General features: G+C 42.1%; 1 protein-coding gene across 1 annotated transcript; it reads left to right on the top strand.

The window, feature by feature from the left end:
- Positions 1-13,129: 13,129 nt before the first annotated feature.
- On the top strand, positions 13,130-25,449 carry cahz (carbonic anhydrase; the record flags this gene model as incomplete). The annotated part of the gene is made up of 7 exons (XM_080033755.1): positions 13,130-13,262; positions 14,660-14,857; positions 16,535-16,653; positions 17,040-17,132; positions 17,581-17,643; positions 18,560-18,715; positions 25,330-25,449. Exons 1-7 carry the CDS (start codon positions 13,229-13,231, stop codon positions 25,447-25,449), a joined length of 783 nt encoding a protein of 260 aa, XP_079889881.1. The 5' UTR covers positions 13,130-13,228.
- Between the last annotated feature and the right edge of the window lie 1,179 nt (positions 25,450-26,628).

The following is a 26,628-nucleotide window of genomic DNA, read 5'->3' as shown; positions in this document are numbered from 1 at the left end:
CCGCCATTGCCCAAAATGTTTACGCAGGGGCGTAACTCCTTAACCATAGATCCTCATCATCATCAAACTTGCTGGGTATGTGCAGAAGTCATGTGGTAGCATGTCCCTCGAAGCTTATCGAGATTAACCCATAGGGGGCGCCACAAATGCCCCCTGACTCTGATTGCCCTGTATTACACTTGTACAGCTCATGGTGCTCTACAATATAGCCTCTCGGACAGTTTTTTGAATTTCCGCTAGGGGGCGCTGTTATTATGCCCCAACTGAAGAAAGTTTGAGAGGCCACGCCCCTCACACCGTAAATCCGATTCACTTGAAATTTCTCACACAGGTGTATGTTAGGGTGCTCTACAAAAAAGCCTCTGGGGACCATATAAATCCGCCTGGGAATATTTTCCGCTAATTAGCGTAAACTGAAAAACATGGTTTTAACCACAACTTTCTCAAATTTTTCTTTATCAACACCAAATTTCTCATGGAGCCTCGGGGGACTATGACACACATGCCCGTAAAAGATTAGTAAGAAAGCTTGTAAAACATGGCCGCCATTGACCAAAACGTTTACACACAGGGGCGGGGGCTTATTAGCAAATTGGCCATAACTCCTTAACCGTAGGTCCTATCATCATCAAACTTGCAGGATATGTGCAGAAGTCATGTGGTAGCATGGCCCTCTAAGCTTGTCAAGATTAACCCATAGGGGGCGCCACAAATGCGAAAACCATAATTCAAAAATGCAATGTTTGACAGGCCACGCCCCTTTCCCACTGACTCTGATTGACTTGACATTTCTTACACATGCACAGCTCACGGTGCTCTACAATAAAGCCTCTTGGACCATAGGGGTCAGCCATGATTATTTTTTCTTCCCTAATTTACATGACCTGAAATTCAGTCAAGTGACATCTACTTTGTGGATTTCCCAACCTATCATCACCAAATTGTGTACACAGCATCAGGGGACCAACATACACGTTTTAGCCAGATAGCTCAAAAAACACGGCCGCCCTTAACGAAAACGTCTTCGCTAAGAGCGGCCATTTTCCTGACGTTTTGCCACGATTGCGACCTTCGATCGGCCACAACTCGGGACTGCAGTTCGGAAAGCCCGCGGCGGAGGTTCGTAGAAGCTTTCGGGCCCGGCCGACGGGTGGGGCGCCGCCGACGCGGGGATTGGCGGCCTGCGCAGGGCTGCCCGTACTTTCAAAATCTCCGCGGGATTTTCTAGTTCTTTTTACTTCACTACATACTAAAGTACAGAAGAGTTTAAGGTCCACAGGAGAGAAAAAAAATCAGATAAGGAAGTTTTTTTTTTTCATTATGTCAAGAAATGTCAAGAATAAAAATAAATACTCCAAAATGCTATTGGAGTTAGAGGGGCATTTATGTATTTTCAGCATACTACAATTGACTTGCATGTATTGGGACATCTTAAATCTTTTTCTGATACACTATGGAAGTATGGGGATTGGAACGCAGGGAGTCACTCGAGCAAACTGACCAAGTGCTGAATATAAAATAGTGAAGATGCTGTCTTCTCTCTCGTTAACAGTGTTGCTAATTAGCAGCCAATTTGCTATTGCAATTTCCAAACAGTTGGGGAAAATGAGAGAATATAACCTATATGGTATGAATTTGATATGTGTGTGTGTGTGTGTGTGTGTGTGTGTGTACTGTATATGTATATCATATGTGTGTTGCATGTATTGAATTGTTGTAGCTTGTATTAGATGTTTTTTAACGGGCAAATATGTAGCCTAAAGAATCCGTGTATCTTCGGTTCAATCCATATCCGTTTGGAAATCAAAACACGAAAAACGACCAGGATATCAAATATGAGAATAATGGCCTAAATGTTGATTTTGAAAAATACATGTTTCAATTTAGTGGTCGAGGTTTCGGTGTCGTGCGAAAGTTACCTCCGATAAGAAGTGCATGTGCGCGCACGCGCCTAGAGGCAAACTTAGACATTTCGCTAAGGTAGGCAATTGCCATGGCTATGGGTCTCATAATCTAATACATGTTTGTTTTACTCTTCATTCATTAATCACCGATTACGTGCGGACGTCAGCATCGCACTGGGAACTGAGGGACACATCCTACATTATTGATAATGTTATTGATACTCGTGATCAGCTGAGGCATGAGCCCCAGTGCAGACAGCTGCATATGAAAGCATTTGTATGGGTTAAGTCAATGAGAGAAAATTGCGTCTGAAGCTATCATCGTCTCTGTCTTTCTCTTTTTTCCCTGTCTTCACTTCACTTGCTGAGTCAAAGTTGGCAATCGCCCATTTGGGGGGCCAGCGACCCGCTTTAAAAAGCCCCTTTTGAGTGTTTGTGTGTGCGTAGGCTATGTGTGTGTGTGTGTGTGTGTGAGTGTGTGTGTGTGTGTGTGAAAAAATTAAAAAATGACTTGCACTTTGAAACTGGCTACATGGAACGTACGGACTCTCCTTGATACAATAGGTACTGACAGACCCCATAGAAGAACAGCATTAGTTGCTGCTGAGCTCAAGCGCTATGATATATTATAGACATTGCCGCTTTGAGTGAGACTAGGCTCCTGGATGATGGATCCTTAACAGAGGAAGGGATGGGCTACACATTCTTTTGGAAAGGCTACCCCTCAGGTGGTCAGCACCAGCATGGTGTGGGCTTAGCCATTAAGAACAGGTTACTGCCAAGACTCACTGAAACACCTGTTGGCATTAGTGAAAGGCTTATGACCCTCCGTATCCCCCTTGTCAAAAATCGTTTTGCCACACTTGTTAGTGCTTATGCACCAACCCTCCCATCTGAGAATGCAGACAAGGATAAGTTTTACTAGTCCCTTGACGAAGTTCTTGGTCGGATCCCTAAGACTGATAAGATTCTTTTGCTTGGGGACTTTAATGCTCGAGTGGGACAGAACGACAGGGTATGGGATGGAGTACTTGGCAAACATGGTATTGGTCAGATTAATGCAAATGGTGAGACTACTCACTCTGTGCTCTGAGCACAACTTCACAATAACAAATACACTTTTCCAACAGAAGAACAAATACAAAACCTCTTGGATGCACCCCCGCTCAAAACACTGGCACCTGATTGACTATGTCATTGTTAGACGATGTGACATCAGTGATGTAATCATCACCCGTGCCATGAGGGGTGCAGACTGCTGGACAGATCATCGTATGATTGTGGCTAAGATACGCATGACAGTTCGCCCTCCCATGCGGCGAAAAGGAAGTAACAGGAGGCAGCTGAATTGCACCCGCCTTCAGTACGAACATGTCAGAAAAGATTTCCGTAGCTCAGTTGATGGAGGAGATGGAGTTGTCAGTAAAGTCAGAAACTTTGGAGCAGAAGTGGACCTCCATTAGCTCTGCTCTCTATGACGCAGCAGCCCAAACAGTCGGCTTTAAGAGTAACGGCCCCCACACACATCCTACCTCTACTGTGCGTCTACCTCGCGTCTGCGTCTGACTTTTTGTCACAGACTGTGAAATCAACGTAGACCGAGCACACATCCAACCTCAGACGCACTGCTGAGGCGCGTCGGAGGCACGTCTGCAGCGACGCTCCCCTTCACCTCAGGAGGCTCGCCTATTTTTTTCTGAGAGCAGCGCGTCTCTCTCGCGTCTCTGTGCTTTAACTGATAGAGAAATACTCTGCTGACAGTCATACCAGCAGCATTCACTCTAGTTACACGTTTACCCGGTGTGTTTATTTCAAAATAAAACATCCCTCAGTCGTATACGCGAATAATCCCTTTATTTCACGATTTAATTGTGCAATCAAAATCCGAGGGATTTAAAACCTAATTTTCAATTAGTTCTGGCATTTCATTTTTGGATAAATGACACATATAGAGATCCAATATAGTGAAGAAATAAAAAAGATCATGATGAGCGCAACAGTTTTCCGTTGCTCTATCTGTGTCTACGGCCTTCTTCTTCCCCGACCACACCCCCCTCTCTCTCTCCCGTATAAATCAGTAAAGTGATTTTTGAAATACTCATGAGTCATATTGACTTCATACTGGCAGCTTTCGCTGTAGTTTCACCATTTCCTGGTGTATCCCCTTCAAAATAAAACTTCCAACAAGCGAACATATGGCAAAAAAAAAGAAAAAAAATTACAATGGGGCGCACGGATTACTGTCCAGACTCAATATAAATCATATGCATCACAGATGACATGAAAGAACTTCATTTTTAATGGGAATTATCTATGAAAACTCTATGTAGAAAGATAGGGCTTTTAGAAGCAGCGCTGCAGCAGCAGCTGCTGAGACGTTGCATGTGTGTCTGAGAAAAGTCCGAGAGACGCAGCAGTAAGGTAAGGCGACGCGCTCCAGAGGTAGACGCAGGATGTGTGTGGGGGCCGTAAGAATCCCCAAGATTGGTTTGATGAAAACTCTGACAGCATCCATGACATGCTTGAGAATATGCATAGATTGCATCGTTAAGCCCTCAGAAATCCATCCTGCAGTATTGCAAGGGAGCAATGGAAGAAAACAAGGCAGGAAGTTCAGAGGACCACTCGGATCGCAAAGAACGAGTGGTGGGTGAAAAAGGCTGAAGAAATTCAGTATTATGCCAATATAAATGACATGCATAATTTTTACAATGCTTTAAAAACTATATATGGCCCAACAAATCGCTCTATTACTCCTTTGAAGTCAGCAGACGGTCTGACACTTTTGAAAGATCAAAATGACATTCTGTTGAGGTGGGCCGATCATTTTGATTGTCTCCTTAATCAGGAGGCTGATGTGGACCTCACTGTTTTAGAAGAATTGCCTGATCGCCCCCAAATTGACACTCTTAATCAGCCACCAAGCTTTTCGGAGGTTCAGTCAGCTATCTGTTCCCTCAGGAACAACAAGTCTCCTGGAAATGACAAGATCCCAGCTGAGCTCCTTAAGCAGAGAGGATTCCAATGTACTAAAACTCTTTATCAGTATATCATTGAAGTCTGGACTGAAGAGAAAATTCCTCAACAATGGAAAGATGCCAACATTGTCACAATGTATAAGAACAAGGGTGATAAGGCTATCTGTGGCAATAGTAGGGGTATTTCATTACTGGCTGTTGCTGGTAAGGTCCTGGCTAAGGTGATGTTGAACAGATTGGTCAGTAACATCACAGAGTCAATGCTGCCTGAATCACAATGTGGCTTCAGAGAAAGCAGGAGAACGGTCGACATGATCTTTACGGCACGGCAACTTCAGGAGAAGTGTCGGGAACAACATCAGGATGTTTTTATAGCTTTTGTCGACCTCTCCAAAGCATTTGACTCTGTTCAGAGAGAACTTTTGTGGGACATCCTCCTAAAGTTTGGCTGTCCCAAAAAATGTGTTAACATCCTCCGTCAATTCCATGATGATATGACTGCTAGAGTGACCATGGGAGGAAAAGAGTCCGCTCCTTTCCCTATTCGTTCAGGCACCAAGCAGGGCTGTGTGCTGGCACCTGTGCTCTTTAACATATTCCTTCTCTGTGTTACTCAGCTTCTCCATAAGGAGATTGAGAATAGCAGTGGTGTGCATGTAGACTTCAGACTGGATGGAAACCTCTTTAATATAAGGAGATTCCAAGCTACCACCAAACTGCTTGATGAAAGGGTCCTTGAACTGCAATATGCAGATGATTGCGCATTTATTGCTAACTCTCCAGAAGAGCTCCAGTCTGTCCTTAATGCTGCAGCCAAAGCATACAGCAGGATGGGTTTAACCATCAACACCACCAAAACAGAGGTTATTTGTCAATGGAGTGCCAGCCCCCCTTCCACTGTGCCTGTCTTTACTGTTGCTGATGAACAGCTATCAGTGGTACCGTAATTTAAATACCTGGGGAGTTTGCTCTCCGATGACTGCAGTATTGATGAAGAGGTCCAGAACCGCATCAGGCAAGCGTCTGCTGCCTTTGGTAGACTGCGACACCGGGTCTTTCAAAACAAGGACTTAAACCTCCACACCAAGGTGTCTGTGTACCATGCTGTCTGTATCAGCACTCTGCTGTACGGCTGTGGGGCTTTGGTCACTTACAGCCGCCACCTCAGGTCCCTGGAGAACTTTCACATGCGCTGTCTGCAGCGTATCCTTGGCATCACTTGGCGTGATCATATTCCTTATTCTGAAATCTTCGCGAAGACCAACTGTAGAAGTATTGAGGCTCTGGTCACCCAGCACCAGCTAAGATGGCTTGGACATGTGGTGAGAATGCCCCAGGACCGACTGCCCCGCAGAGTGATGTACGGCCAGTTAAGTCATGGCCAACGCTCAGCTGGGGGGCAGAAAAAGCGCTACAAGGACCAGATGAAGACCACATTGAAGAAATGTAACATCAGCCCTGAGGACCTGGAAGTTACTGCTGCTGACCACACCACATGGCGGCAGGTGTGTAAGGACCAGTAGGCTGGAGGAGGACAGGACAGCCAGGAGACAGCAGAAGAGGGACAGGAGGAAAACTCCTGTGGAGCCCACAGTGTCTACTGACACATTTACATGTCCTACTTGTCAGAGGTTATGTAGGTCTAGGATTGGGTTGTATAGCCACATTAAATCTCATAGATAGATGTGGAAAAATGGGGATGGGTAGTATGGGCATTGTCACTACCTAGAGCTTACTAGTACGGAGCCTGGGTCTGTTGAAGGTGCGTTGCTGTTTTTAGGCTGTGATAGCCATATGATAGGATAGGATAGGTAGAATCGGCATTGACACTACCTGGAGCTTGTTTGTACAGAGCCTGGGTCTGTTGCTGTGCAGTTTGGGCTGTGGTAGCCATGATAGGATAGGAAAAGTAAAGTAAGTAAGTGAAGAAGTATGTTTTTTTTTGTTTTGTTTTTTTACAAAAAGGTTAAAAGTGGACGTCATCATCGAAATCGATGGACAACCAAGAGAGAGAGTGTGTCGAGGAAAGAAGAAACTTGTCTAGGCTATATTATGTCCACGTTTATTAATTATCTGAATCGAGCTTTTGTAAAATAAGGCACTTGATGGTAGCCTATGACAGACAGTGACATGCTATATCCCAATCCAGAGACCTACGCGGTCTATGAAGGCTATAGCCTGTGAAGGCCGATTCGAAGGCCGAACGAGCGTTGTTAAACGAGACGGTCTCCGCAGGTCTCCGTTTACGAGCATTTCCGGTTTGCATGACGACCCGCCGCTCCTGTGCTGCTTAGCAACCCTGATTGCTGCCAACGGAGACAGCCTTGTCAACGGAGGAAAAAAGAAAAAGAAGTTGCCTACCAGACGAAAAGAAAAGAAGAAGAAAGAAAGAAAGAAAAAAAGAAAGGAAGATATAAGTTAAGAAGATGGAGCAACACGTTGCTGTTTTGTTATTTTTTATTTTATTTTATGCCATCTCTGAAAAAAACACAATTAATCTTGGTATATGTTGGGCCGCGAAGGATCCATCTGTTGCAGCCTTCAAAACCGTGAAACAAAGGCTGCATTTCTCGGCCGCATATGAAGGAGCCTTGCAAATGGAACAAGCCTTTGCGCGCCGCTATGACGCAATGGGTCTTCAAATGCAGCCTACGTAGGCTGCAACCCCTGATTTGAGATTCAGCTATAGCCTTTATCAGCCAGCCAAAATATGTTTCCCCTCTCTATAAAGATTAAACATTTGGTGGTTTGTCCCGTTTTGATCTGGATCAACAGCGGTTTCTGTCACTGTTTAGATCATGCCTCGTTTCCTCTGAGCAGCACAGTTCGGTTCGGCACGGTTCGGCAGGGTTATCCTACTAGATCTGCCATGTGTTTCCACTACCGACAAGAGGCTTTAGCCTACTTAAAAGACGGAGATAGCCATGGTCAGAAAACAGTCTATGGGTCCGAGCCATCACGGCGCTGGCCGCACATAGCGCGTGTCATTGTGGCAGCGGGACACAGTTTAACCCGCTGATTAATATAGATTATTATTTGGAACTTCAAAAATGAAAATGCACATTTTTTACATTTTCTGTTTGAGTAAAGGGCGACATAGAAAATAAGAAATGGCGATCAATTCATGTTTTACAGGCATATTTTGAATAAAACAGTCAGTTTTTTATTTTTTTAAATGAAAAAAATCATTAAAACATGAAATCAAACTGTTGTTTTTGTTTTTCGTGTTTTGATTTCCAAACGGATATCGATTGAACGGAAGATACACGGATTCTAAAGGTTTATGTGTGTGAGAGTGAATGGGGGAGATAGAAAAAAAGTGTTGATTTGGCATTCTTTGCCTTTAAATAGCCTGGTTAAAAAATTGGTTGTGAAAATATTGGAAATACTCTCCATAGATTTTGACTTCATCCTGCCCTCTTTTTCTTGTTTCTGTTACACCTGCTACTAATAAAAATAGAGTTAATGAGATATGTGTGCTCAATAAGAGAGGCTAATAAAAGATAATGTATTTAAAAGATACATTATGTTGTATATAATGTATATTATATGTTATTCATAAACATTTTGGAAAAAAACATGCAAGAATCAAATCTCCCACACAGCAACACTCAAAGTTTATTTGCATATTGTGTTCTACACAATTCACAGTAAATGTGCCAAAAAGCAGATGCAGAGATCTTACAAGGGCAAAAAATGTCGGCTCGCTCGCATCTTCGGTCTCTCTGCCCAGTGTGCCCACCTAAAATTTCTACAGGCCCACCCAAATCTAACCGTCTAGAACCGGGCCTGCTCTGCACTCAGCCTCGAGATGTAGAAGGTATTGCACTATGCACACATGAGGAGGCTACTACCCTCATCCTACTGCACCTTGGAGATGCTGTGAATAACAGTGTATCAATATGCACAGTTGGCACAGATGTGTTAGTACTGGCAGTGACTGCAGCCCACTCTCTCAACATCAATGAGCTGTGGGTTGCCTTTGGAGCTGGAAAGAGTTTTGGCATTTAGCAGCTCACGAGATGGCAACGGCACTAGGTCTAGAACGATGTATAGCCTTGCCAGTGTTCCATGCCTTTACTGGATGTGACACAGTGTCATCTTTTGATGTCAGGGGTAAGAAAACTGCATATGATACATGGAGGATCTTTGAAGATGTCACAAAAGCCTTCTGTGCCTTGGCTGCCACACCTGACTCCACAGACAACTGGATGGAGCCTCTGGAGCTTTTTGTTGTATTGCTATATGACCACACATGCAGCGTGGAATCAGGCAGATATGGTTTAGCATTTCTCATTCTTGTACAAGTAGAATCAGACCAATTTTGTATGTTCAAATGATGTATATGCATATGTGTTTTGGGTGTTACCTACAACTTTATGTGAGTAAAAGTTACTGCTTGCAACTTACCTTGCCTTGTACTTTCATTGTGGTAACTGTATATCACTTAGCTCCTTCGGAACCTAGAGCAATGTTGACTTACTCGGAGTAGGTTACATGGATAAAATAGCAATTACACCACTCAAACAGGCTAAACTGATGTATTGGTCAGGCTTTGAAATAGTTATTTACTTGTAACCATATAAGGTCAGCACACAACTCATGAACTGATTCTGTAATTCATGAAAATACGCATAATTCCGCTAATATTTGAAGGTTTTACCATTATTGTGTTCCCTAAATGCCAGAGATATGAAGTTGGGTACTTTCTAGCATGTTTTAAATAGCATCACTGCCTTTTTTCATCCTTGAAAATTTAGGATTAGACACCATAATCAAGATCCTAGGTGCTCTACAACCCAAGCTACTGATACTATAGTCTGGCGGAAGAGGTTTCGCCAGCGTTTATGAGCGCTGGCGTCGGCTACCTACGCAACCCATCCCCTTCCTGTTGCTGGCGTTCCCGTAGTGAGCTCCCCCTCAAACTAGGAAACAATTCGCTCACAGTCAACCTGTCTGTGCAGCGTCTGTGCTGCGCTCTCCCTCTCTCACACACACACACACACACACACACACAGGGTGTGAGAAGTCACATTACTGTAGACAGAAATAAAGTGTGGCGATACTTCGGGATAATAATAGCGGCAGCGGGCATTATAGGCGGCGGTCCGGGACGCAGCCTAGCTTAGCCTAGCCTAGCTGTCCCACGTCATTGTACAACTTCCCCCAGGCAGAAATACCCTCATTAACTCTGGAAAATGAAGCGTGGGAGTTTGGATTGAGCAGCGGACCTTAAAACCAGCTAGATTAAGATCCGCCGTTCCTTTTCTTTGGTGATTTACAGGACAACGGGCTGCCGTTGATAATGTTAGCTCCTCGGGGCTAAAGTGTATGGTGTCTTGACATGCTGGTTAGAAAGCAACACACTATGTTTATTCCTTTTGTCTTTAATAGTTTTTTGTGGCGTTTGCGGGTGGGATTAAGCCATTTCTCTGACAGCCTCTGGACGTGCAGACGCCGCTGCTGCTTCCCGAGCTCAGCCCCGCCCTGGATGATTGTGATTGGTTTAAAGAAATAAAAACAGGCCAGCCCAGTTCCCCCCCGGATAGACGGCTCTAAACGGCGTGCTTCCAGACCATACTACTTGCTGTAGTTTGGTCTGGCTTTGAGAGACTACTGATACTATAACAGCCAATGGTGGCCATTTTTAAAAATGCCAGCCATGGCAACCACAGGATTAATTGACGATGGCCCTATATTCAAAAATCTTCCTTAGGGCATGCTCTAACAGTGTGCCAAAGCTCATGTTTGTATCAAAAAAAGCACAATGCATTCACATATCTGCTTTACTATTATACACCATTGTCCAGCATTGGAACACCTGCAACATTATGTAACTTGTAGGAAATTCTGTTACCATGGATACAGTCACTGGGAAAATAAAAATTCTTATTTTTATGACTCTGAGGCAATCCGCTTCTGTCAATTAAAGGGAACCTTTCCTAAAACATCTGAGAAGCCTATTAAAGTCTCTTGATCTACAGCAGACATCGCAAGAGTAAGTCATTCTGAATTCTACATATCTGTATCTGCACCTCCTTTGAGGTTTTACCAGTTGATTCAGAAAATAGGGATGTAGGCTAGGCTATTTAGGCTAGTTACAATCAAACTGTTTAAGGTAGGATTCTGTGTGTGTGTGTGTGTGTGTGTGTGTGTGTGTGTGTGTGTGTGTGTGTGTGTGTGTGTGTGAGTGTGTGTATGTGTGTGTGCTATTTTAGTAACAGGAAAAACAATAGGCCTGTATAGAGGGACATGTACGCCTATAGCTCCACACAGTGGCCCTCATTTATCAAACTTGCGTGGAAACTGGTGCAGATTCTGGCGCAAATACCTCCCTACGCCAGGTATCGCGTGGGATTTATCAAACAGTCGTATCTCGCCAATCTCAGCGTACGCCAGGCCATTATTGATAAATGCGGCGGCTGAAAACGATCGTATCACGCCCCTATATTTTCTCAGTTTAGTGGCCTCGCCCAGAGGTTTTACGACATGGATATGCGTATTACGGCACATAAGAGGAACTTCTCTGAAGTAGAAATTGACAGAATAACAGCGAAAGTAGAAAAAAAGAGTTTCATTTCGGAGCATTACAAGCGACATCAAAGAACGACAGAAGGCAGCAGCTAGAAAGGAAATAACTGCTGCGGTCAACAGCGTTGGTGTTGACAACAAACGATCTCCAGCTGAGGATTTTGCATTTTAGGTTTACATCAGTAGGCTACTATCGCCCAAATGCTATAAAACAGCATATACAATTATATGTCGCCATTTCTTTACATAGATGAAGAAAAAGTGGTCTGACTCAAAAATCGCCACTAAAAAAAGCGTGTTGCTGTTCTGAAATGCAACCAACTGAGGGTGCGGGCATAATATAGCCTAAGTGGTAGAGGAGAAACAGACGCACCAACTGTACGAGATTTGAATGATTAGAATGTATTGGCCCTTTTAGATAGCACTACTCAAAAGGGTTTTAAAAACTAAAAATAACACATTTTGCGTTTTACTGTATGACAGCACGAGTGGTCAGCCCGGCGGTCAGCTGCACAAGCCGACCAGGCAACGATCAGCTGTGAGAGCGCCCACTGTCCTGCTCCACCAGCAGATCGGAAAAACGTGCCGGTTAACGGTGGAAATAAATCGCTCGCTTAAGCGATCAATGACACATTAAAAGAGGAACTAACATCTAAAAAGTGCGTCAAATAAATAAAATGTTAAGCTGAATGTTGTGCCGTGTATTTTTTATCATAAAGAGCAGTGTAGGCCTACTACATATTTAATACTTAGGCTAACATTTTGAATGAATACAGCCCCCGTGCCTCAGTGTCCCCCCAGCTGCTCCTGACGGAGACAACTGCCCAGTCCCATGCAGCGCTCCAAAGTGGCCGGTGTGCACTACTGAATCAGTGCTCCTACTCAGTTGCACACCATAAGCTGCACATTTTTAAGTGATTAATATCTTTATTTCGGTCAGAGCAAACACTGCATTTGTATTACCTTCTAATAATTGTCCAACAAAGTAATCGGCTACCCGGCACAGCCTGCACTGCGAGTCCATGCTGTTTACAAACTTGCGTACACGAGCTGAGAGCTGGCGTTGGGATTTGAGCGTATCCTACGCTCACGTCCATATTGATAAATGCCGAGGTTTGCGTGGAAATGTGCGTACACCCACATTTCTGGTCTACGCAAGGTTGATAAATGAGGGCCAGTGTGTGTATGGGAATGGTTGGGGGCTTGTGCCTCGGGCCCCAGAGAGGCAGTGTCCGCAAGCAGTGCACCAGGAACTAAACCAAGATCAATGAAAGCTTGCAAGAGGTATAAGAGGCATGTGGACTTCGGAATAGGCCGATCGCGATCAAATGATCCCTGCGCTGCTACACGCTCTGAACCTGCGCTGATCCTGGGATACAGCGTTAGGATGGAGAGGAGAGGTCTGGCCCGGTGATGTGCGCATCGGGGATTCATTATTCATTCTCTAAATTACAACAACCAGCGCATATTCAACAACCTGGATACCGGGAGAACAGAGGGGTGCGGGCCGGATAGCAAAGGAGAGATAGAGAGAGAAAGGGGTGGTGGTGGCGTGTGTGTGTGTGTGTGTGTGTGTGTGTGTGTGTGTGTGTGTGTGTGTGTGTGTGTGTGTGTGTGTGTGTGTGTGTGTGTTTGCGTGCGTGCGTGCAGGAGTGAAGGACGCCGCTATCCGGGTGCTGACCGGCAGAGCCAAACCCACTGGTGTGAGGACAGACAGACACTGCCTATTTAAAGGCCAGACAGTCGGAGTTCTGCAAACTGACTTGGATTATTCTTTCTCTTGTGTTCTCAGGATAGCCTTCAGCCGGAGCAGCCATGTCTCACGGATGGGGATACGGACCGACTAACGGTGAGCCTCTCACAGCGTCCAGCCTGGATGTTTCTATGTAACAGGTTAACAACATGCTGCCACACTCCAAGTTCAGCATTAGTGCAGACAGCATATCGCAGCCAGCAATTTGCCATTCGTCAATACAAATGGCATTGCTTACATTAGGCTACCACAGCATGCAACTACAGGCTAGAGTTAGTAGGGCTTTATTAAATGTGTATAAACAGACCAAAACTCTTGCCTTGTAGCTAGCAACATGCCAGTTTACAGAGCCTAGGCTGTGTATTTAAAGGAATACTAATAGACCATTTTAAACGTATTCCACTCCTTTAAACAGAACAAGACATTCTTTTTAGAATCTGTTGGCTTCAGTAGCCTATAGCTACCGTTGGATGCAAAACTCGTTACAAACTTTTAAAATGCAAACTATCGGGTTTAAGCTACACATAAGAATATACAGCATTGGACTGTACAGCATTGAAATGATACATCAGTGCATCAATCATCTAAGGTCAATTCTTTTTAATTTGACTGCTTTTAAAAATGGGCAAATTTTTAATGGCAGAGCCTTAAACAGTATTGGCTTGTTATTATTTAATTAAGGGATAATCTAAAATATCTGGAGATAAATATTAATAATACAAGATGACAATGATTCTTTATTATTCATCAGTCAGAGAGAGGTTTGAAGGTTTTTCTATATCTTCACCCAATTGTCAGGTACTTTTACTTGAGTATATTACTTTCCATTTTCCATGTTTTAAGTTGCTTAAGCTGCTTAAACAGTAATGCAGCAGTGATAATTGTAACATGATAACATACTATTAAGTCTTTAGTACTAACTACTTTTATCTGTTTTTGTTGTATAACTTGTATTCAAGTAAATTAATCTGAATATCACCCTGCTGCTATGGGAAGTTTAGTACACTTTTGAATTTGAAACCTTTACTATTTATTGTTCATAATTTTCATATATCTAAATCAGGCAGCAGTGCAGGTAGACGTACTACCTGCACTGCTGCCTGATTTAGAAAAAGGGTCCGATAAATAGAGCGGAAGAAAGAAGAATTATATTCTTCATAAATCTAGTGGATATTTGTAGAAGTGATCCAGACACTGAACACAATCAAAAACGATTCAAAGGTTATAGGCTGTGCAGTAACATGTTGTAGTGACATACTCTGTATTGCTATGCTCAAAATAGAAACAAAATAAAAATTGAATAAGACACAATAGAAGTTTTAACAGAATATAAACACACAAAGAAAGATAAAGTATTAAGTTGATGCACTTGTGTACAAGTTGTTGAAATTAAGAATATTATAAATAGATATAAAACAGAAAAAAAGAAAAGGACCAAACACTGAGTGTGGTATTAACATAAATGTATTGGTTCTTTGAACATGTCTTTGTAGGACCTGACAAATGGGGCCATGAATACCCTGTAGCTAATGGGACCAGACAGTCACCCATCAACATCGTCCCTAAAGAGACTGCCTATGACAACACTCTGAGGGCTCTGAAACTCAAGTATGACCCCTCCACCGCCAACGGCATCCTCAACAACGGACACTCCTTCCAGGTGGACTTTGTGGACGACTCGGACAGCTCCAGTAAGCACAGCTCAGCTCCTACAGAGACACACAGCACATATCTATTCATTTAACTCAAATGGAAGCTGTCCTCGTATTTCAATTTCTTGTACAACTGTAAAATACCTGCACCAAAAGAAAAAGTTGTGTTGCAACAACAGTAAATGATTTAAATAATATAATATAATATAACGTAAAAATTTGAGTACATTTTTTTGTATTATTCCATTTTGTTTTAAACATACAAATAACGAAGGCAATCGCATTAGGGGAAAAAAACAACGAGACAACAATAAAAAGAACATTTCTATATATTTCCAGTACATATTTGAACTGTATCTTGCTGTGTTGTTTAATACTGTGTCAGATAACAGCATGTGGTTTTATCAGTTGTCTCATTATCTTGCGGTCAACATGACATGTTGTGACTGTTTGGTCTCCATTCACCCAGCAGTGTGAATGATAAAGAGCATACTCTGCCCCGCCCACCTTATCATTTAAAGCAGCAGCAGTGTCTCCTAGGATGCAACATAAAACTGAATAAAAACACAACCATGAACCACAGGACAGTCAAAGTGCCTGTGTACTATGCATTTTTTACAGTAGAGGAAATGATAATAATAAAAAATAACTGAATAGTCATCATTCAAAAAACCAACAGAGGCAGAAATATCCCCAGTTTGCCAAATATGGGCCAAGCTCCCAAAAAGCCTGGGATGCTACATTTCTCATAATGCACCTTGAATAGTATATGTTATTAGAGCACTTATAGTGACTGATAATAGACTGGGAAACAACATATCTTTTAAACTTCACAAGCTTCCTGTTAAACAAGCCCTGAAGCCCCCTGCTATAGGTGATGACATCACTATGACATCATCAGTGACTGTAGACAACTGGTTTGACAGAGGGAGTGATACCAACCGTCACCTTTACTGACACCTGAGCTTTCTGTAACATGGGGGATGAAAGATCCTTTAAAAAAATGTCACATACAGCCTATAAATACCTACTTCACTGGTGGAAATATGAAGGTGTATTGAACTCTGAGATCCTATGTAGTATAAATGTGCAAACATTTTAGAAATCGGTTCAATCCTGGCCTGAGAAAAGGCAGAAAGAGTGTTTTATGGTCTCACTGTCTCACCCTAAATTTTCCCATGTGTGACATCACACATGCTAAAATGTAGGGTTAGGATTAACAGGACATCTGGGCCAAGGGAAGACTGAGGAAAGACTGAGGGAAGAAAAACCTCATTCATTATATTATAATAGCAATTTTATAATGACAGAACGCCGGTTCCATATGGGTGAAGTAGTCCTTTACCTGACGGATGAACTCTTCAAAGTAAAGCTCCCACAGATCAAGAGATTCAAATAAAGGAAGCTCACTATTTGGCCCCCCTGACAGAGAGAACTGATAAATCCATGCGGCTAGTATTTTTAGGAACAGGATCGTGGCAACAACAGTTATACAGTAGGAGGAAGAAGGAATATATACACGCTCAATCAAACCTTAACATTAGAAGCATTCAAATGAAATACAAACAGTTGGAAGGTAAAGAAACACACAAACCACCAAAGTCACAGCATGCCATTAGCGACTGGATGATAATCTGCAGCTAACGGAGGGTATTCTGTAGATGTATTGAACTGTTAAATCTCTAGTGCATCCCATCATTGTGTTGTTGTGAGCAGGCCTGACTGGAGGGCCCATCACTGGAACATACCGTCTGAAGCAGTTCCATTTCCACTGGGGAGCCAGTGACGACCGGGGCTCTGAGCACACCGTCAACGGCATCAACTTCCCCTGTGAGGTACGCACGCTGCATGGGCATTCACACTCCTATCCAAACTTTACATTAACACTTTACATTAATTAACTGTTAGTTAGAATTAGTTGATTGCAAAAGATACATTTTGATTACCTTGTGTGACAATAAAGTTACTAGAAGAAAAAAAGAAAGAAGATAAAGACCTTTCTTTAATACAGAAGCTCTTTAACCTAACCCACATGTTGAAAGAGTTAAAAACATGCATAAAGACCTGCTGAACACAACACAGGTGCAGCTGTCTGTGTCTTTCGAACACTGTCTCATTATTTGTAAAATATCCACACTATTGCTCACGTGAAGTGCTAAAAAGTTTTCAACTGACACAGCCTGGACCTTAAAAGTCAAACCTGGTCTTGTTTTCCTCTTAGCTTCACTTGGTGCACTGGAACACCAGCTACCCCAGCTTTGGAGAGGCAGCCAGCCAGCCTGATGGACTGGCTGTGGTGGGGGTCTTTCTCAAGGTCAGTCCTTATTGGTTCATCTCTGTTTTTTTCATTTTCATTTATTTATTCACGGCTCTCGGCCATATCACATGGCAAGGAGCACAACAATCAAATCATAACAAAACAAAACAATGGTGCACGGCAAGGGCGCACAAAACTAAAACACTACTTAAACAATGGCAGGACATGTTTTAGAAAGGCTCCTGTTTTAGCAATAACTTTTGGCTTATTTGACCTCAAAAGCAAAATCACTTTGAACATAGAAGGGAAATTAACATAATATTTTGGCAGGTATTTTTTTCTAAAATAAAAATAAAATAGTGTGACTGCACTACAGACAGGAAATTCACTATCTATTGCCTGCATGGGACTACGCAAGATTCAAATATAATCAACATTGTATTTGAAAAAATATTATTTTATTTCAAACATAATTGTTTGTGTGTGTGTCTCTGTTGTGTTCCAGATTGGTGCTGCAAACCCCAGGCTTCAGAAAGTTCTGGATGCCTTGGATGCTATTCAAGCCAAGGTAAAAAAGAAATTGAAATAAAAGAATGTATGCACAAAACAGCTTATATATTTAATCAGCTAATGTTCGTTTCACTCGTCTACCACAGAATTCTATTCTGTAATATTTGACTTGAATTCATTCTGTTCAACATCTATTGTATTTAATGATTACTTTTACAGTTTGCACTTGTATGCCTTATGTCTTAGATTGTCTTTTTCCACCTAGGGTTTTTTACCCTTTATATACATTTTGTAAAGCATTGTAGGAGAGAGGTGGATAATTGCTTCAGTAATTGCTGTACCTATATGACAAATACATAAAATGACTTTGAATTTGAAGGGACATAGCTTTGCTGGGTGTTCATACTGTCTACGCACAACCATTTTTAAGCTTGCAAAACTAGTAAAGGTGAAGGAAGCGATTTATTTATGTTAATATAAGTGTTAAATCGCTCTTTAATCGTACAGTGATCACTTATATAGTGTGCGCGTTTCATAAAGCCGATCTCTCAGTCACTCGCTCTGCATGTAATCGGCAAATAAACCTTTCGGTGATCCCACAACTGATAACCAATCAGAAAAGAGAACGCTACAAAGCAGCACCCGTCTCACTGCCGGTGCACGTGCAGAGCGACAGATGGGTGAATGTGTATGCGCCTACAATGGCGGAGCAGGGAAAAATCCTTCCCAGTGTCTGTTGTGATGTTTTTTCTCATGTTTTATCACACTTATGGATCTGAGATGATGCTAGATAACTCGCTGCTTGAAGACCGCAGTGCATTAATGTGGGGACGAGGGAGGGGACTGCTAACTGCAGTCACTGACAGGAAGTTAGCTAAACTGACCATTCCACTTACTGAACCTTTAACTCTTATTTAATTATTTTTTTCTTTTATCTTCCCTCTCTTCTGTCCTCATCCTTTGGTTGCCTCCAGGGAAAGCAGTCAACCTTTGGTAACTTTGACCCAAAGACCCTCCTGCCTGGTTCCCTGGACTACTGGACCTATGATGGCTCCTTGACCACGCCCCCTCTGTTGGAGAGTGTCACTTGGATCGTCCTCAAGGAACCAATCAGTGTCAGCCCTGCCCAGGTACTTAACTTTCTTATACATTTACTTGTTTTACCTGTAAATTAAATCAAGCACGAACCACAACTGAACACACTTAACATTTTCCAAAGGGGAAAAACATAGAAATAGCATTGCTTTGTATCTTGTCTCTTGATTTGAGTGACAAGTAGGGTTTGCATCCAAACCTATTGACCTACTCTATTCTGTGGTGTGTATGTGTACATTTGTGATTCTTATGTTGAAGCAATTAGGGGAGAGTGGGGTGAGTTGTGCCAGTGGGGAAGTTGTGACACCCCTTGTTTCTAGAAAACCATAGAAGAAATTGGAAATGTGACCACATATTTAAGAAGAGCCATCCATTTGACTCATCCTGTAGAGAAGGGAGAAACATGTAATATATATAAGCACATTTACGCTAAAAAAACTGTGTTTTGCCTTTCAAAGTAAAATTTCCATGATCAAGGTTTTTTGATTATTGTGTCCGAACAATTATAGACATGTTTGAAAACATTTGACACATGTTATAGTGCTTTAGTATGCTACACTTTGCATACTAACTTTGCTCCCTATATGCAGGGTACGCAGAGCGCGTAGGGCACCAAGTACATGCCCCCCCCCCCCCAAATTTATATATATACTGTATAAAAGTTATATAAAAGTTATATATAAGTAAAAGTTTAATTTACCAGTTAACCCCGTTGTTCGGTAAACGAACGGGTCTTCATACGTCACCTTGTTCATTGCTCCGATTGGTCGTAGTAGTGCCATCCAATTTTGTGCAGTAGTATTTGAAATGCACGCGTAGATGCCGACCCTTGAGTTGGGAAGGTCTATTGATCGTGGCCAGATCCTATATCGATTTCCAGGCTATTTCTTGATAGGATCTTAACGTAGACATGTTTGAGTCATTTAACTTGAAGTAATATTGCATGGATGAAGCTGCTCTGATGGCACACCAGGGAAGGCCATTTGTTTGGCTATCATTGTTTTGAGAAAGACAACTGCATTGTACAACCGAATAAAGTAACAAATGAATGTAGTATTAAAGTTTGAAAAGCAAACATTGAAACATGTGAACTGATGCCACAGCTGGATTACAAAGTAGAGTTCATTTAAATATAGCTTGTAATATGGGTATGGATGTTTCAGGGCAAGTAGTATTTATAGTAAATGTCTTGATGTACGTGAGCGTGCACACGACGGTGGCAGTCCTAAATACAGAAATGTTTTCTTGGAAGCCCCTCTACTGGTTTTGTGGCTTGGACAAGCTGCTTCAGGGCATATCTTTAATCATGTAGTCTAGTGAGACTGATGCTAGATTCCTCGGATGGAAGCTGAAAGTGTTTCACTTTAAAATGAAAAAAATAACAGGCATCAAGTGTTAAGATGTAACTGTAAGTCGTAGCGTGTGTGTGTGTGTGTGTGTCCCCCCCCCAGTATATTATAATGTAATATACACACTATATACTTTGATTCATCAGTCATCTCATGGCATGGTTTAAAACAGCAATACTTGTCAAGATGAAGACTGTAAGAAGCCATAGCAGGCTTTAGAGCAGGGTGGGTACCTTGTGTTTGACTTAGATTACACAGCATGGCTGTATCTCCAATGGGCAGTTTGGAACTCTATCTCTTTACATGATAAACGCTATTTCACTGTCACTACATGTGACATCAAACCCACAGAGAGTAGGTAAGGAGGTGAAACCTTTTCCTCTCCGTTTCCCCTCCCTAAATAAAGCCTGGATCTTTCATTATAATAAAGACATCTTTTACTTTCTGCAATGTGGAACTAAATGCACGGATACACTTAAGTACAGTGCAACCCATGCTTTGTAGTGAGCGAACAGTGCAAGCATTGCTGGGTGAGCTGGCCAAGGGACATGAAACCCAAGCTCACCAGCTACAGTAGTTAAGGCGGGATGGCTCCCAGAGGAGGTTTTGCTTATGTCACACTCCTTGTTTGTCACACACACACACACACACACACACACACACACACACACACACACACACACACACACACACACACACACACACACACACACACACACACACACACACACACACACACACACACACACACACACACACACACACACACACACACACACACAGCCAGGTATTTTACATCCACCATTCCACACAACATGTACTCTTTTTCAAGTAACTCTGTGTTGGGAGACATGTGGCTTGTTTTGCAGAAGTAAATGAAAGCTGTTTCAGTTGTTGTACATTTCCTCTTGGGATTGCTGTGTGTATTATGGGAGTAGTTTGAGTGTCGGGGGGCCTGTGTGTGTGTTGCATCAACATGTGTACATGGGAGATAACCAGCACAGCAGGAGGGTGTGAGGATGAGGCCTGCTTCAGCACTGGATTAAAGATGAACTAGAGCAAGGCACAAGCAGCTGACTGCATTGAATATCACAATAGGCCTTTGATCACCGGACACGAAGCGAATAAAAGTTACGAAAATGCGAATAATTTGGAACATGAATTTTCACGCGTCTGACGATCGGAAGCGACTTAGAAAAAATAAAAGACGTTATTTTGCGTCGCTGATACGGAAGCTTGTATTGACTATATACGATAGATAATTATTCCTAACGGGCGAATTACAATTTTTTTCGATTGCTAAACCACAGTGGGCACAACTGGAACGACAAGTGCAAAACTTTAACTACACTATGCACAGCAGCGGTTCATGTGGACCAAACTCTAGATCGTTTCTCATTGCTTAAACACAATTTTCAAAACTTTGCACACTTATCTCATGGCTTAACCACAGCCTGCACAACACTGTGGATTTCTAGCACTTTGTTCAAATGCTAACCCACTGCTGTCACAACTGTAAACCACACATTCAAAACAGAATGGATATCTGCCTAGTGCATTTCAAACACTGCTGATTGCAATTTCAACTGAAACACTAAGAAGGTGTCTTGTTTTAGACTTGTTAGTGAACATACTGTATATACAGTATAGGGAAAGCTCAAAAATAGGAAGACGGGTTGTTGGAGGGAGAAGAGAAGCAGTGAGACTGGATGTGTGGAGGAAGACCTAGAAGACATTGAGCTGTAATTTCTGATGAAATACAGTAAGGGTTACACTGATAGACCCTGTTGTGAATCATGGTCTCTCATTGAGAGAGGCAGAGTTGAGGGTGCAACGCAATCTGCAAAGATCTAAAGTTGCATCTGTATTACGAATTTTCAAGCAAACAAGTAAACATGTAAGAGTTGCACCCTTACAGTAAATGACAACATAACAGGAATTGATTTCTGTATTACAATTATATAATATTTACACAGATACATACTACATTTGGAAATGTTATCAATAAAATATAAAAGATGTATCTATTGAAGCAAATGTTTACTTTATTTGTGTGAAGTAACTCAAATTATTGAAAACTATACAAATTTAAAGTTTGTAATTTGTGTATTGGGGTTTGATGCTAGTGTTTTTACTCTGAGTGTGTTCTGAGTCACAGTGTGTGTTATCTCAATGAGGCTGGTTCATAGTGTTTGCTGCACTGAGCCTATTTTGCAGGTGAAGTGAACTGTTCAGCTTCAGTGACTGTTGGTAGTGCAGACTGTAGTTAGAGTTTTGCACATTGAGCTACAGTTGTGCCCACTGTGGGTTAGCAATCGAAGAAAAATGTAATTGCACAAAAAAATCGCACCCGGTGTGTAAAGGCCTTTAGTGCTGGAAACTAATCATTTAGAATCAAGTACATACTGGAGAGAAACCAGGAAGTGCCTGTGAGGGTCACGTACATGTATTTGGTTCTAAAATGACATAACGTGTAAAACTAGAATGTAACATAACATGGTAAATAAACCAGTCCCAACAAGCACACAGGAGCGTTTAGTGATGTTGTGAAGTTTATCTTTTGACCTGCTCCCCTTGACTACCAGTGTTTGAGCTAAGCTAACCTGGATGAGCTAAGCTAACCTGGATGAGCTAAACTAACCTGGATGAGAGACCTTTGTCTGTTACTAAATCACAAATGCACGAACAGTTGGAGGAACGGTTTCTGTGGCCTTTTCTTGAGCCGGTGAGTGAGGCAAATAGCTAAAGATATAAAACGTTGAACTATTCCTTTAACATTATCCAGGTAGTCACTGTTTCATTCAGTCCCAGGTCTGTGCATTAGTAGAGGGAACACTAATGGACTGCTGGCCTGTAATCTTAAGAGAATTTGGTTCCAATGCAACACACACTGGCCCTCATTTATCAACCGTGCGTAGACCAGAAAAGTGGGTGTACGCACATTTCCACGCAAACCTCGGCATTTATCAATATGGACGTGAGCGTAGGGTGGGGGGCTTGAAGAGGTGGGGGGTCAGCCTGTCAGTGCTCAAACCATACGCCACACTCTGCATCATACTGGTCTGCATGGCTGTTGTCCCAGAAGAAAGCCTATTCTAAAGATGATGCACAAGAAACCCTACAAAGAAGTTTGCTGAAGACAAGCAGACTAAGGTTCATTGAATTCTAACATGTACTGTGACATACTGAAGCAGAGCATGATCCCCTCCCTTCATAAACTGGGCCGCAGGGCAGTACTGCAACATGTTAACGACCCCAAACACACCTCAGAACGACCACTGCCTTGCTAAAAAAGCTGAGGGTAAAGGTTATGGACTGGCCAAGCATGTCTCCAGACCTAAACCCTATTGAGCATATTTGGGGCATCCTCAAACGGGAGTTGGAGGAGCGCAAGGTCTCTAATATCCTCCAGGGGCCTATTTCAGGTAGCTGGTTTTGAGGCAACCCAGAGTTTGTTCGCTCTGAGTTAGTGGAAACTCTGGGTTTTCCGTTTCAGGTAGCAGGTTCAGCGCAACCGAGAGTCAGTTACTGCGGCAACATACGCCGTGGGTCTAACCTGCTGGATAGGTGGTTAGACCTACCCTGAGTTTGTTTTCACTTTACGCTGCAGCTCCGACTGAAGAAAGAGTCACTGTCACACGCGTCCCTGTACAGTTTGAAGCAAAATCACTCCATAGAAATCTCCATCAGGATGTTTTTATCATTTCCTGATGATTTTACGTTTGACCGATCATTTATCTGATCAGTAGCCTTGTTCTCAGCCCTTGGTCCGTTCATATAGGCGGCCACCTTACACATCGTGACATGCTCTACATTCAGATTAATAAACCTATTTGTATTGTATGCTTTTTAACGTCTGTGCCACTGAACAGATTTATGTCAGGTGGATTCATGTAACGCTGCGGCTGCACGCGATTGTTACTGTTCACTTGTGCGATCCTAAAGTCACAGACGAGCCTCGTTAAATAGCCTAATATGAATATAAAAATTATATAATAATTTAAACTGTGATCACTTCAGGAAAATGGATCTGGTAATAAATCAATCAGGCTCTTCAATGGAAACTGTCACCTTATGTGTCAGACGTTAATGTCTTTCACTCCCCATTTAAAAGAAGCGACAGTCTGTTTACTGCACAGTGGGCTATTAGGCTATAGCTTCCCAACATATTATACAGTGAATATAAAACACTGTCAGAAATGCTGTGCCGCGCTAGCTTTATTACTTTACTGCTGATATGCGTAACTTTTTAAAATAGACTATGGCTTCTCATACGGAAGCGAAATGATTGCTCTGTTTTTTTCTGAATTGCCGAGGAGATTAGATCAGAGTTATGTGACAATATCCCCGTTCATTCTTCTCCATAGGCTACCATAAACTCATTCGTTAATATTTCTAACTCCAGTGGGAGTAGCGGAGAAGTTTTTATTTTTTATTTTTATTTTTTTGAGAAGTGGGAGGATCAAGCATTTGTTTCTTCTGTTTCCATGGTGAATCATGTTATCAGCGATCCATTGACGATGGCTTTTATGCACACGCTCCACCCAGAGTGAACACGCTCAGAGTTGATTGACCCAACGTTGATCCACTGTTCTGTAACCGAAAACCCAGAGTTACTAATCAACCCTGCGCTCTGAGTTGACCAACTCAGAGCGCAGGATTAAACTCAGAGTATGTAAAACCAGCTACCTGAAATAGGCCCCAGCTCCTTGATGTCATCATTAATGGGTGGAAGAGGATTCCAGTGGCAACCTGTGAAGCTCTGGTGAACTCCATGCCCAAGAGGGTTAAGGCAGTGCTAGAAAATAATGATGGCAAAACAAAATATTGACACTTTGGGCCCAATTTGGAAATTTTCACTTTGGGGTGTACTCACTTTTGTTGCCAGCACTTTAGACATTAATGGCTGTTTGTCAAGTTATTTTGAGGGGACAGTAAATTTACACTGTTATACAAGCTGGACACTGACTACTTAACATTGTATCAAAGTGTCATTTATTCAGTGTTGTCCCATGAAGAGATATAATGAAATATTTGAAGGAATGTGAGGGGTGTACTCACTTTTGTGAGATACTGTACTTCTCGGTAGCCTAAAGGCAAAATTGCCTAAGTCATATTTTAAGGGTTATAGAGTAGGGTAAATTAGATGTAGAGTAGAGTAGATGTAGAATAGAGTAGATGTAGAGTGAAAATAGAGTAAATATGATTAAGGCAATTATGCTATGAGGCTAACGATTTCAGAAATGACTAATCTCCATGGAAACCAGACCTAACGTCTCTGTCTATCCTTTCCTCTCTAGATGGCCAAGTTCCGCAGCCTGCTGTTCAGTGGAGATGGAGAGGCTCCGTGCTGCATGGTGGACAACTACCGGCCCCCGCAGCCTCTGAAGGGCCGCAAGGTCCGCGCCTCCTTCAAATAAACTCTTCAAGCTTTGGGCTTCATATAGGCTTCCTGCTCCTTCGCTTTCTCTGCCCTCCTTTTCTTCAACCGCTTCACTTCCAAGCTTCATTATCTGACAGTCTTCACTGATCAGCCCTTTATTAACATTAATTAGACAATCACAATCTAAAAACCCATCTGCTTATTCTTTCTACAGCTTAGACTACCTGGATGAATTTTAAATAAAATAACTGATTAATAGAAATGATGAAAAAAGTGATTTTTAAGCTTTGCTACTATAACAGGGCCCCGTTTAGTGGGGGCACTTTCATTTAAGTTGTATCTTTGACATATCTATCAGCAAGTTTGATGGTTTTTTCTAATGCTATAACTCACTTCAGATCATTAGGTCATTGGTTTAACTGATCAGACATTAGATCAATGCTACAGCAGCTGGGTGTGCATTGTGTATGATTGTATGTGTAGGCTTTACTCAGGCTCGTTTGTTTAGGTTGCTGCTTTAATGGGACAGAGAATAATGGCTAATGTAAGTGGCATTATAACTGGTGCTGTTATCAGAGGAGAAAGACATGGGAAGTTCCTTAGAAAATCTTAAATTGGCAGTGAGTGACAGACTATTTGCACAGACTGCTTACTGAATGACATAGTTGCACTATGGGAGGAGTAAAGATGCATTTAACACTTTGCCGTATCTGCAACAATCAGTTTAATGTCAAACTCCTCCAGATGAACTATCAGATTTCAATCTGTCTTGAATGCCTCTTGGATGTATTTACACCTTTTGAATTGGATAGTTATGTTATCCACCCAAGACACATGCAGTGGAAGGGGTTGCCTAACAATATATCAACACAGGTACCAAGGGTTGTGTGATCTACTTAGCCCCTAATCTCTTCATTTTGGTTCTACCATGTAACGCAGCCCAATTTATCTGGCAACTCTTACTAATAATCTAAATGATTTCCTTATTTACAGTGTCTATTAATGTATGCAAAGATAATATCTTTTCTTAAAGTAGAAATTGTGTTTGTGTTATCGTAGGAATGTGTCAATCAAGAGTAATATACTTTTTGATAGAAGTATTGCATCCAGGTGGACGTATGTATGCATTACATTCAGGGATATGGGAATAAATAATAATTCCATAATCATTTGAAACATATTACCATGCTTTGCTTTGTTTGAAAGTGAGAGCCTT

This window comes from Ammodytes marinus (genome assembly GCF_949987685.1).
Source record: "Ammodytes marinus genome assembly, chromosome: 9".
NCBI classification, from domain to species: domain Eukaryota; kingdom Metazoa; phylum Chordata; class Actinopteri; order Uranoscopiformes; family Ammodytidae; genus Ammodytes; species Ammodytes marinus.
Note: the sequence above shows the minus strand (reverse complement) of the source record. Positions and strands in the feature narration are given on the sequence as shown.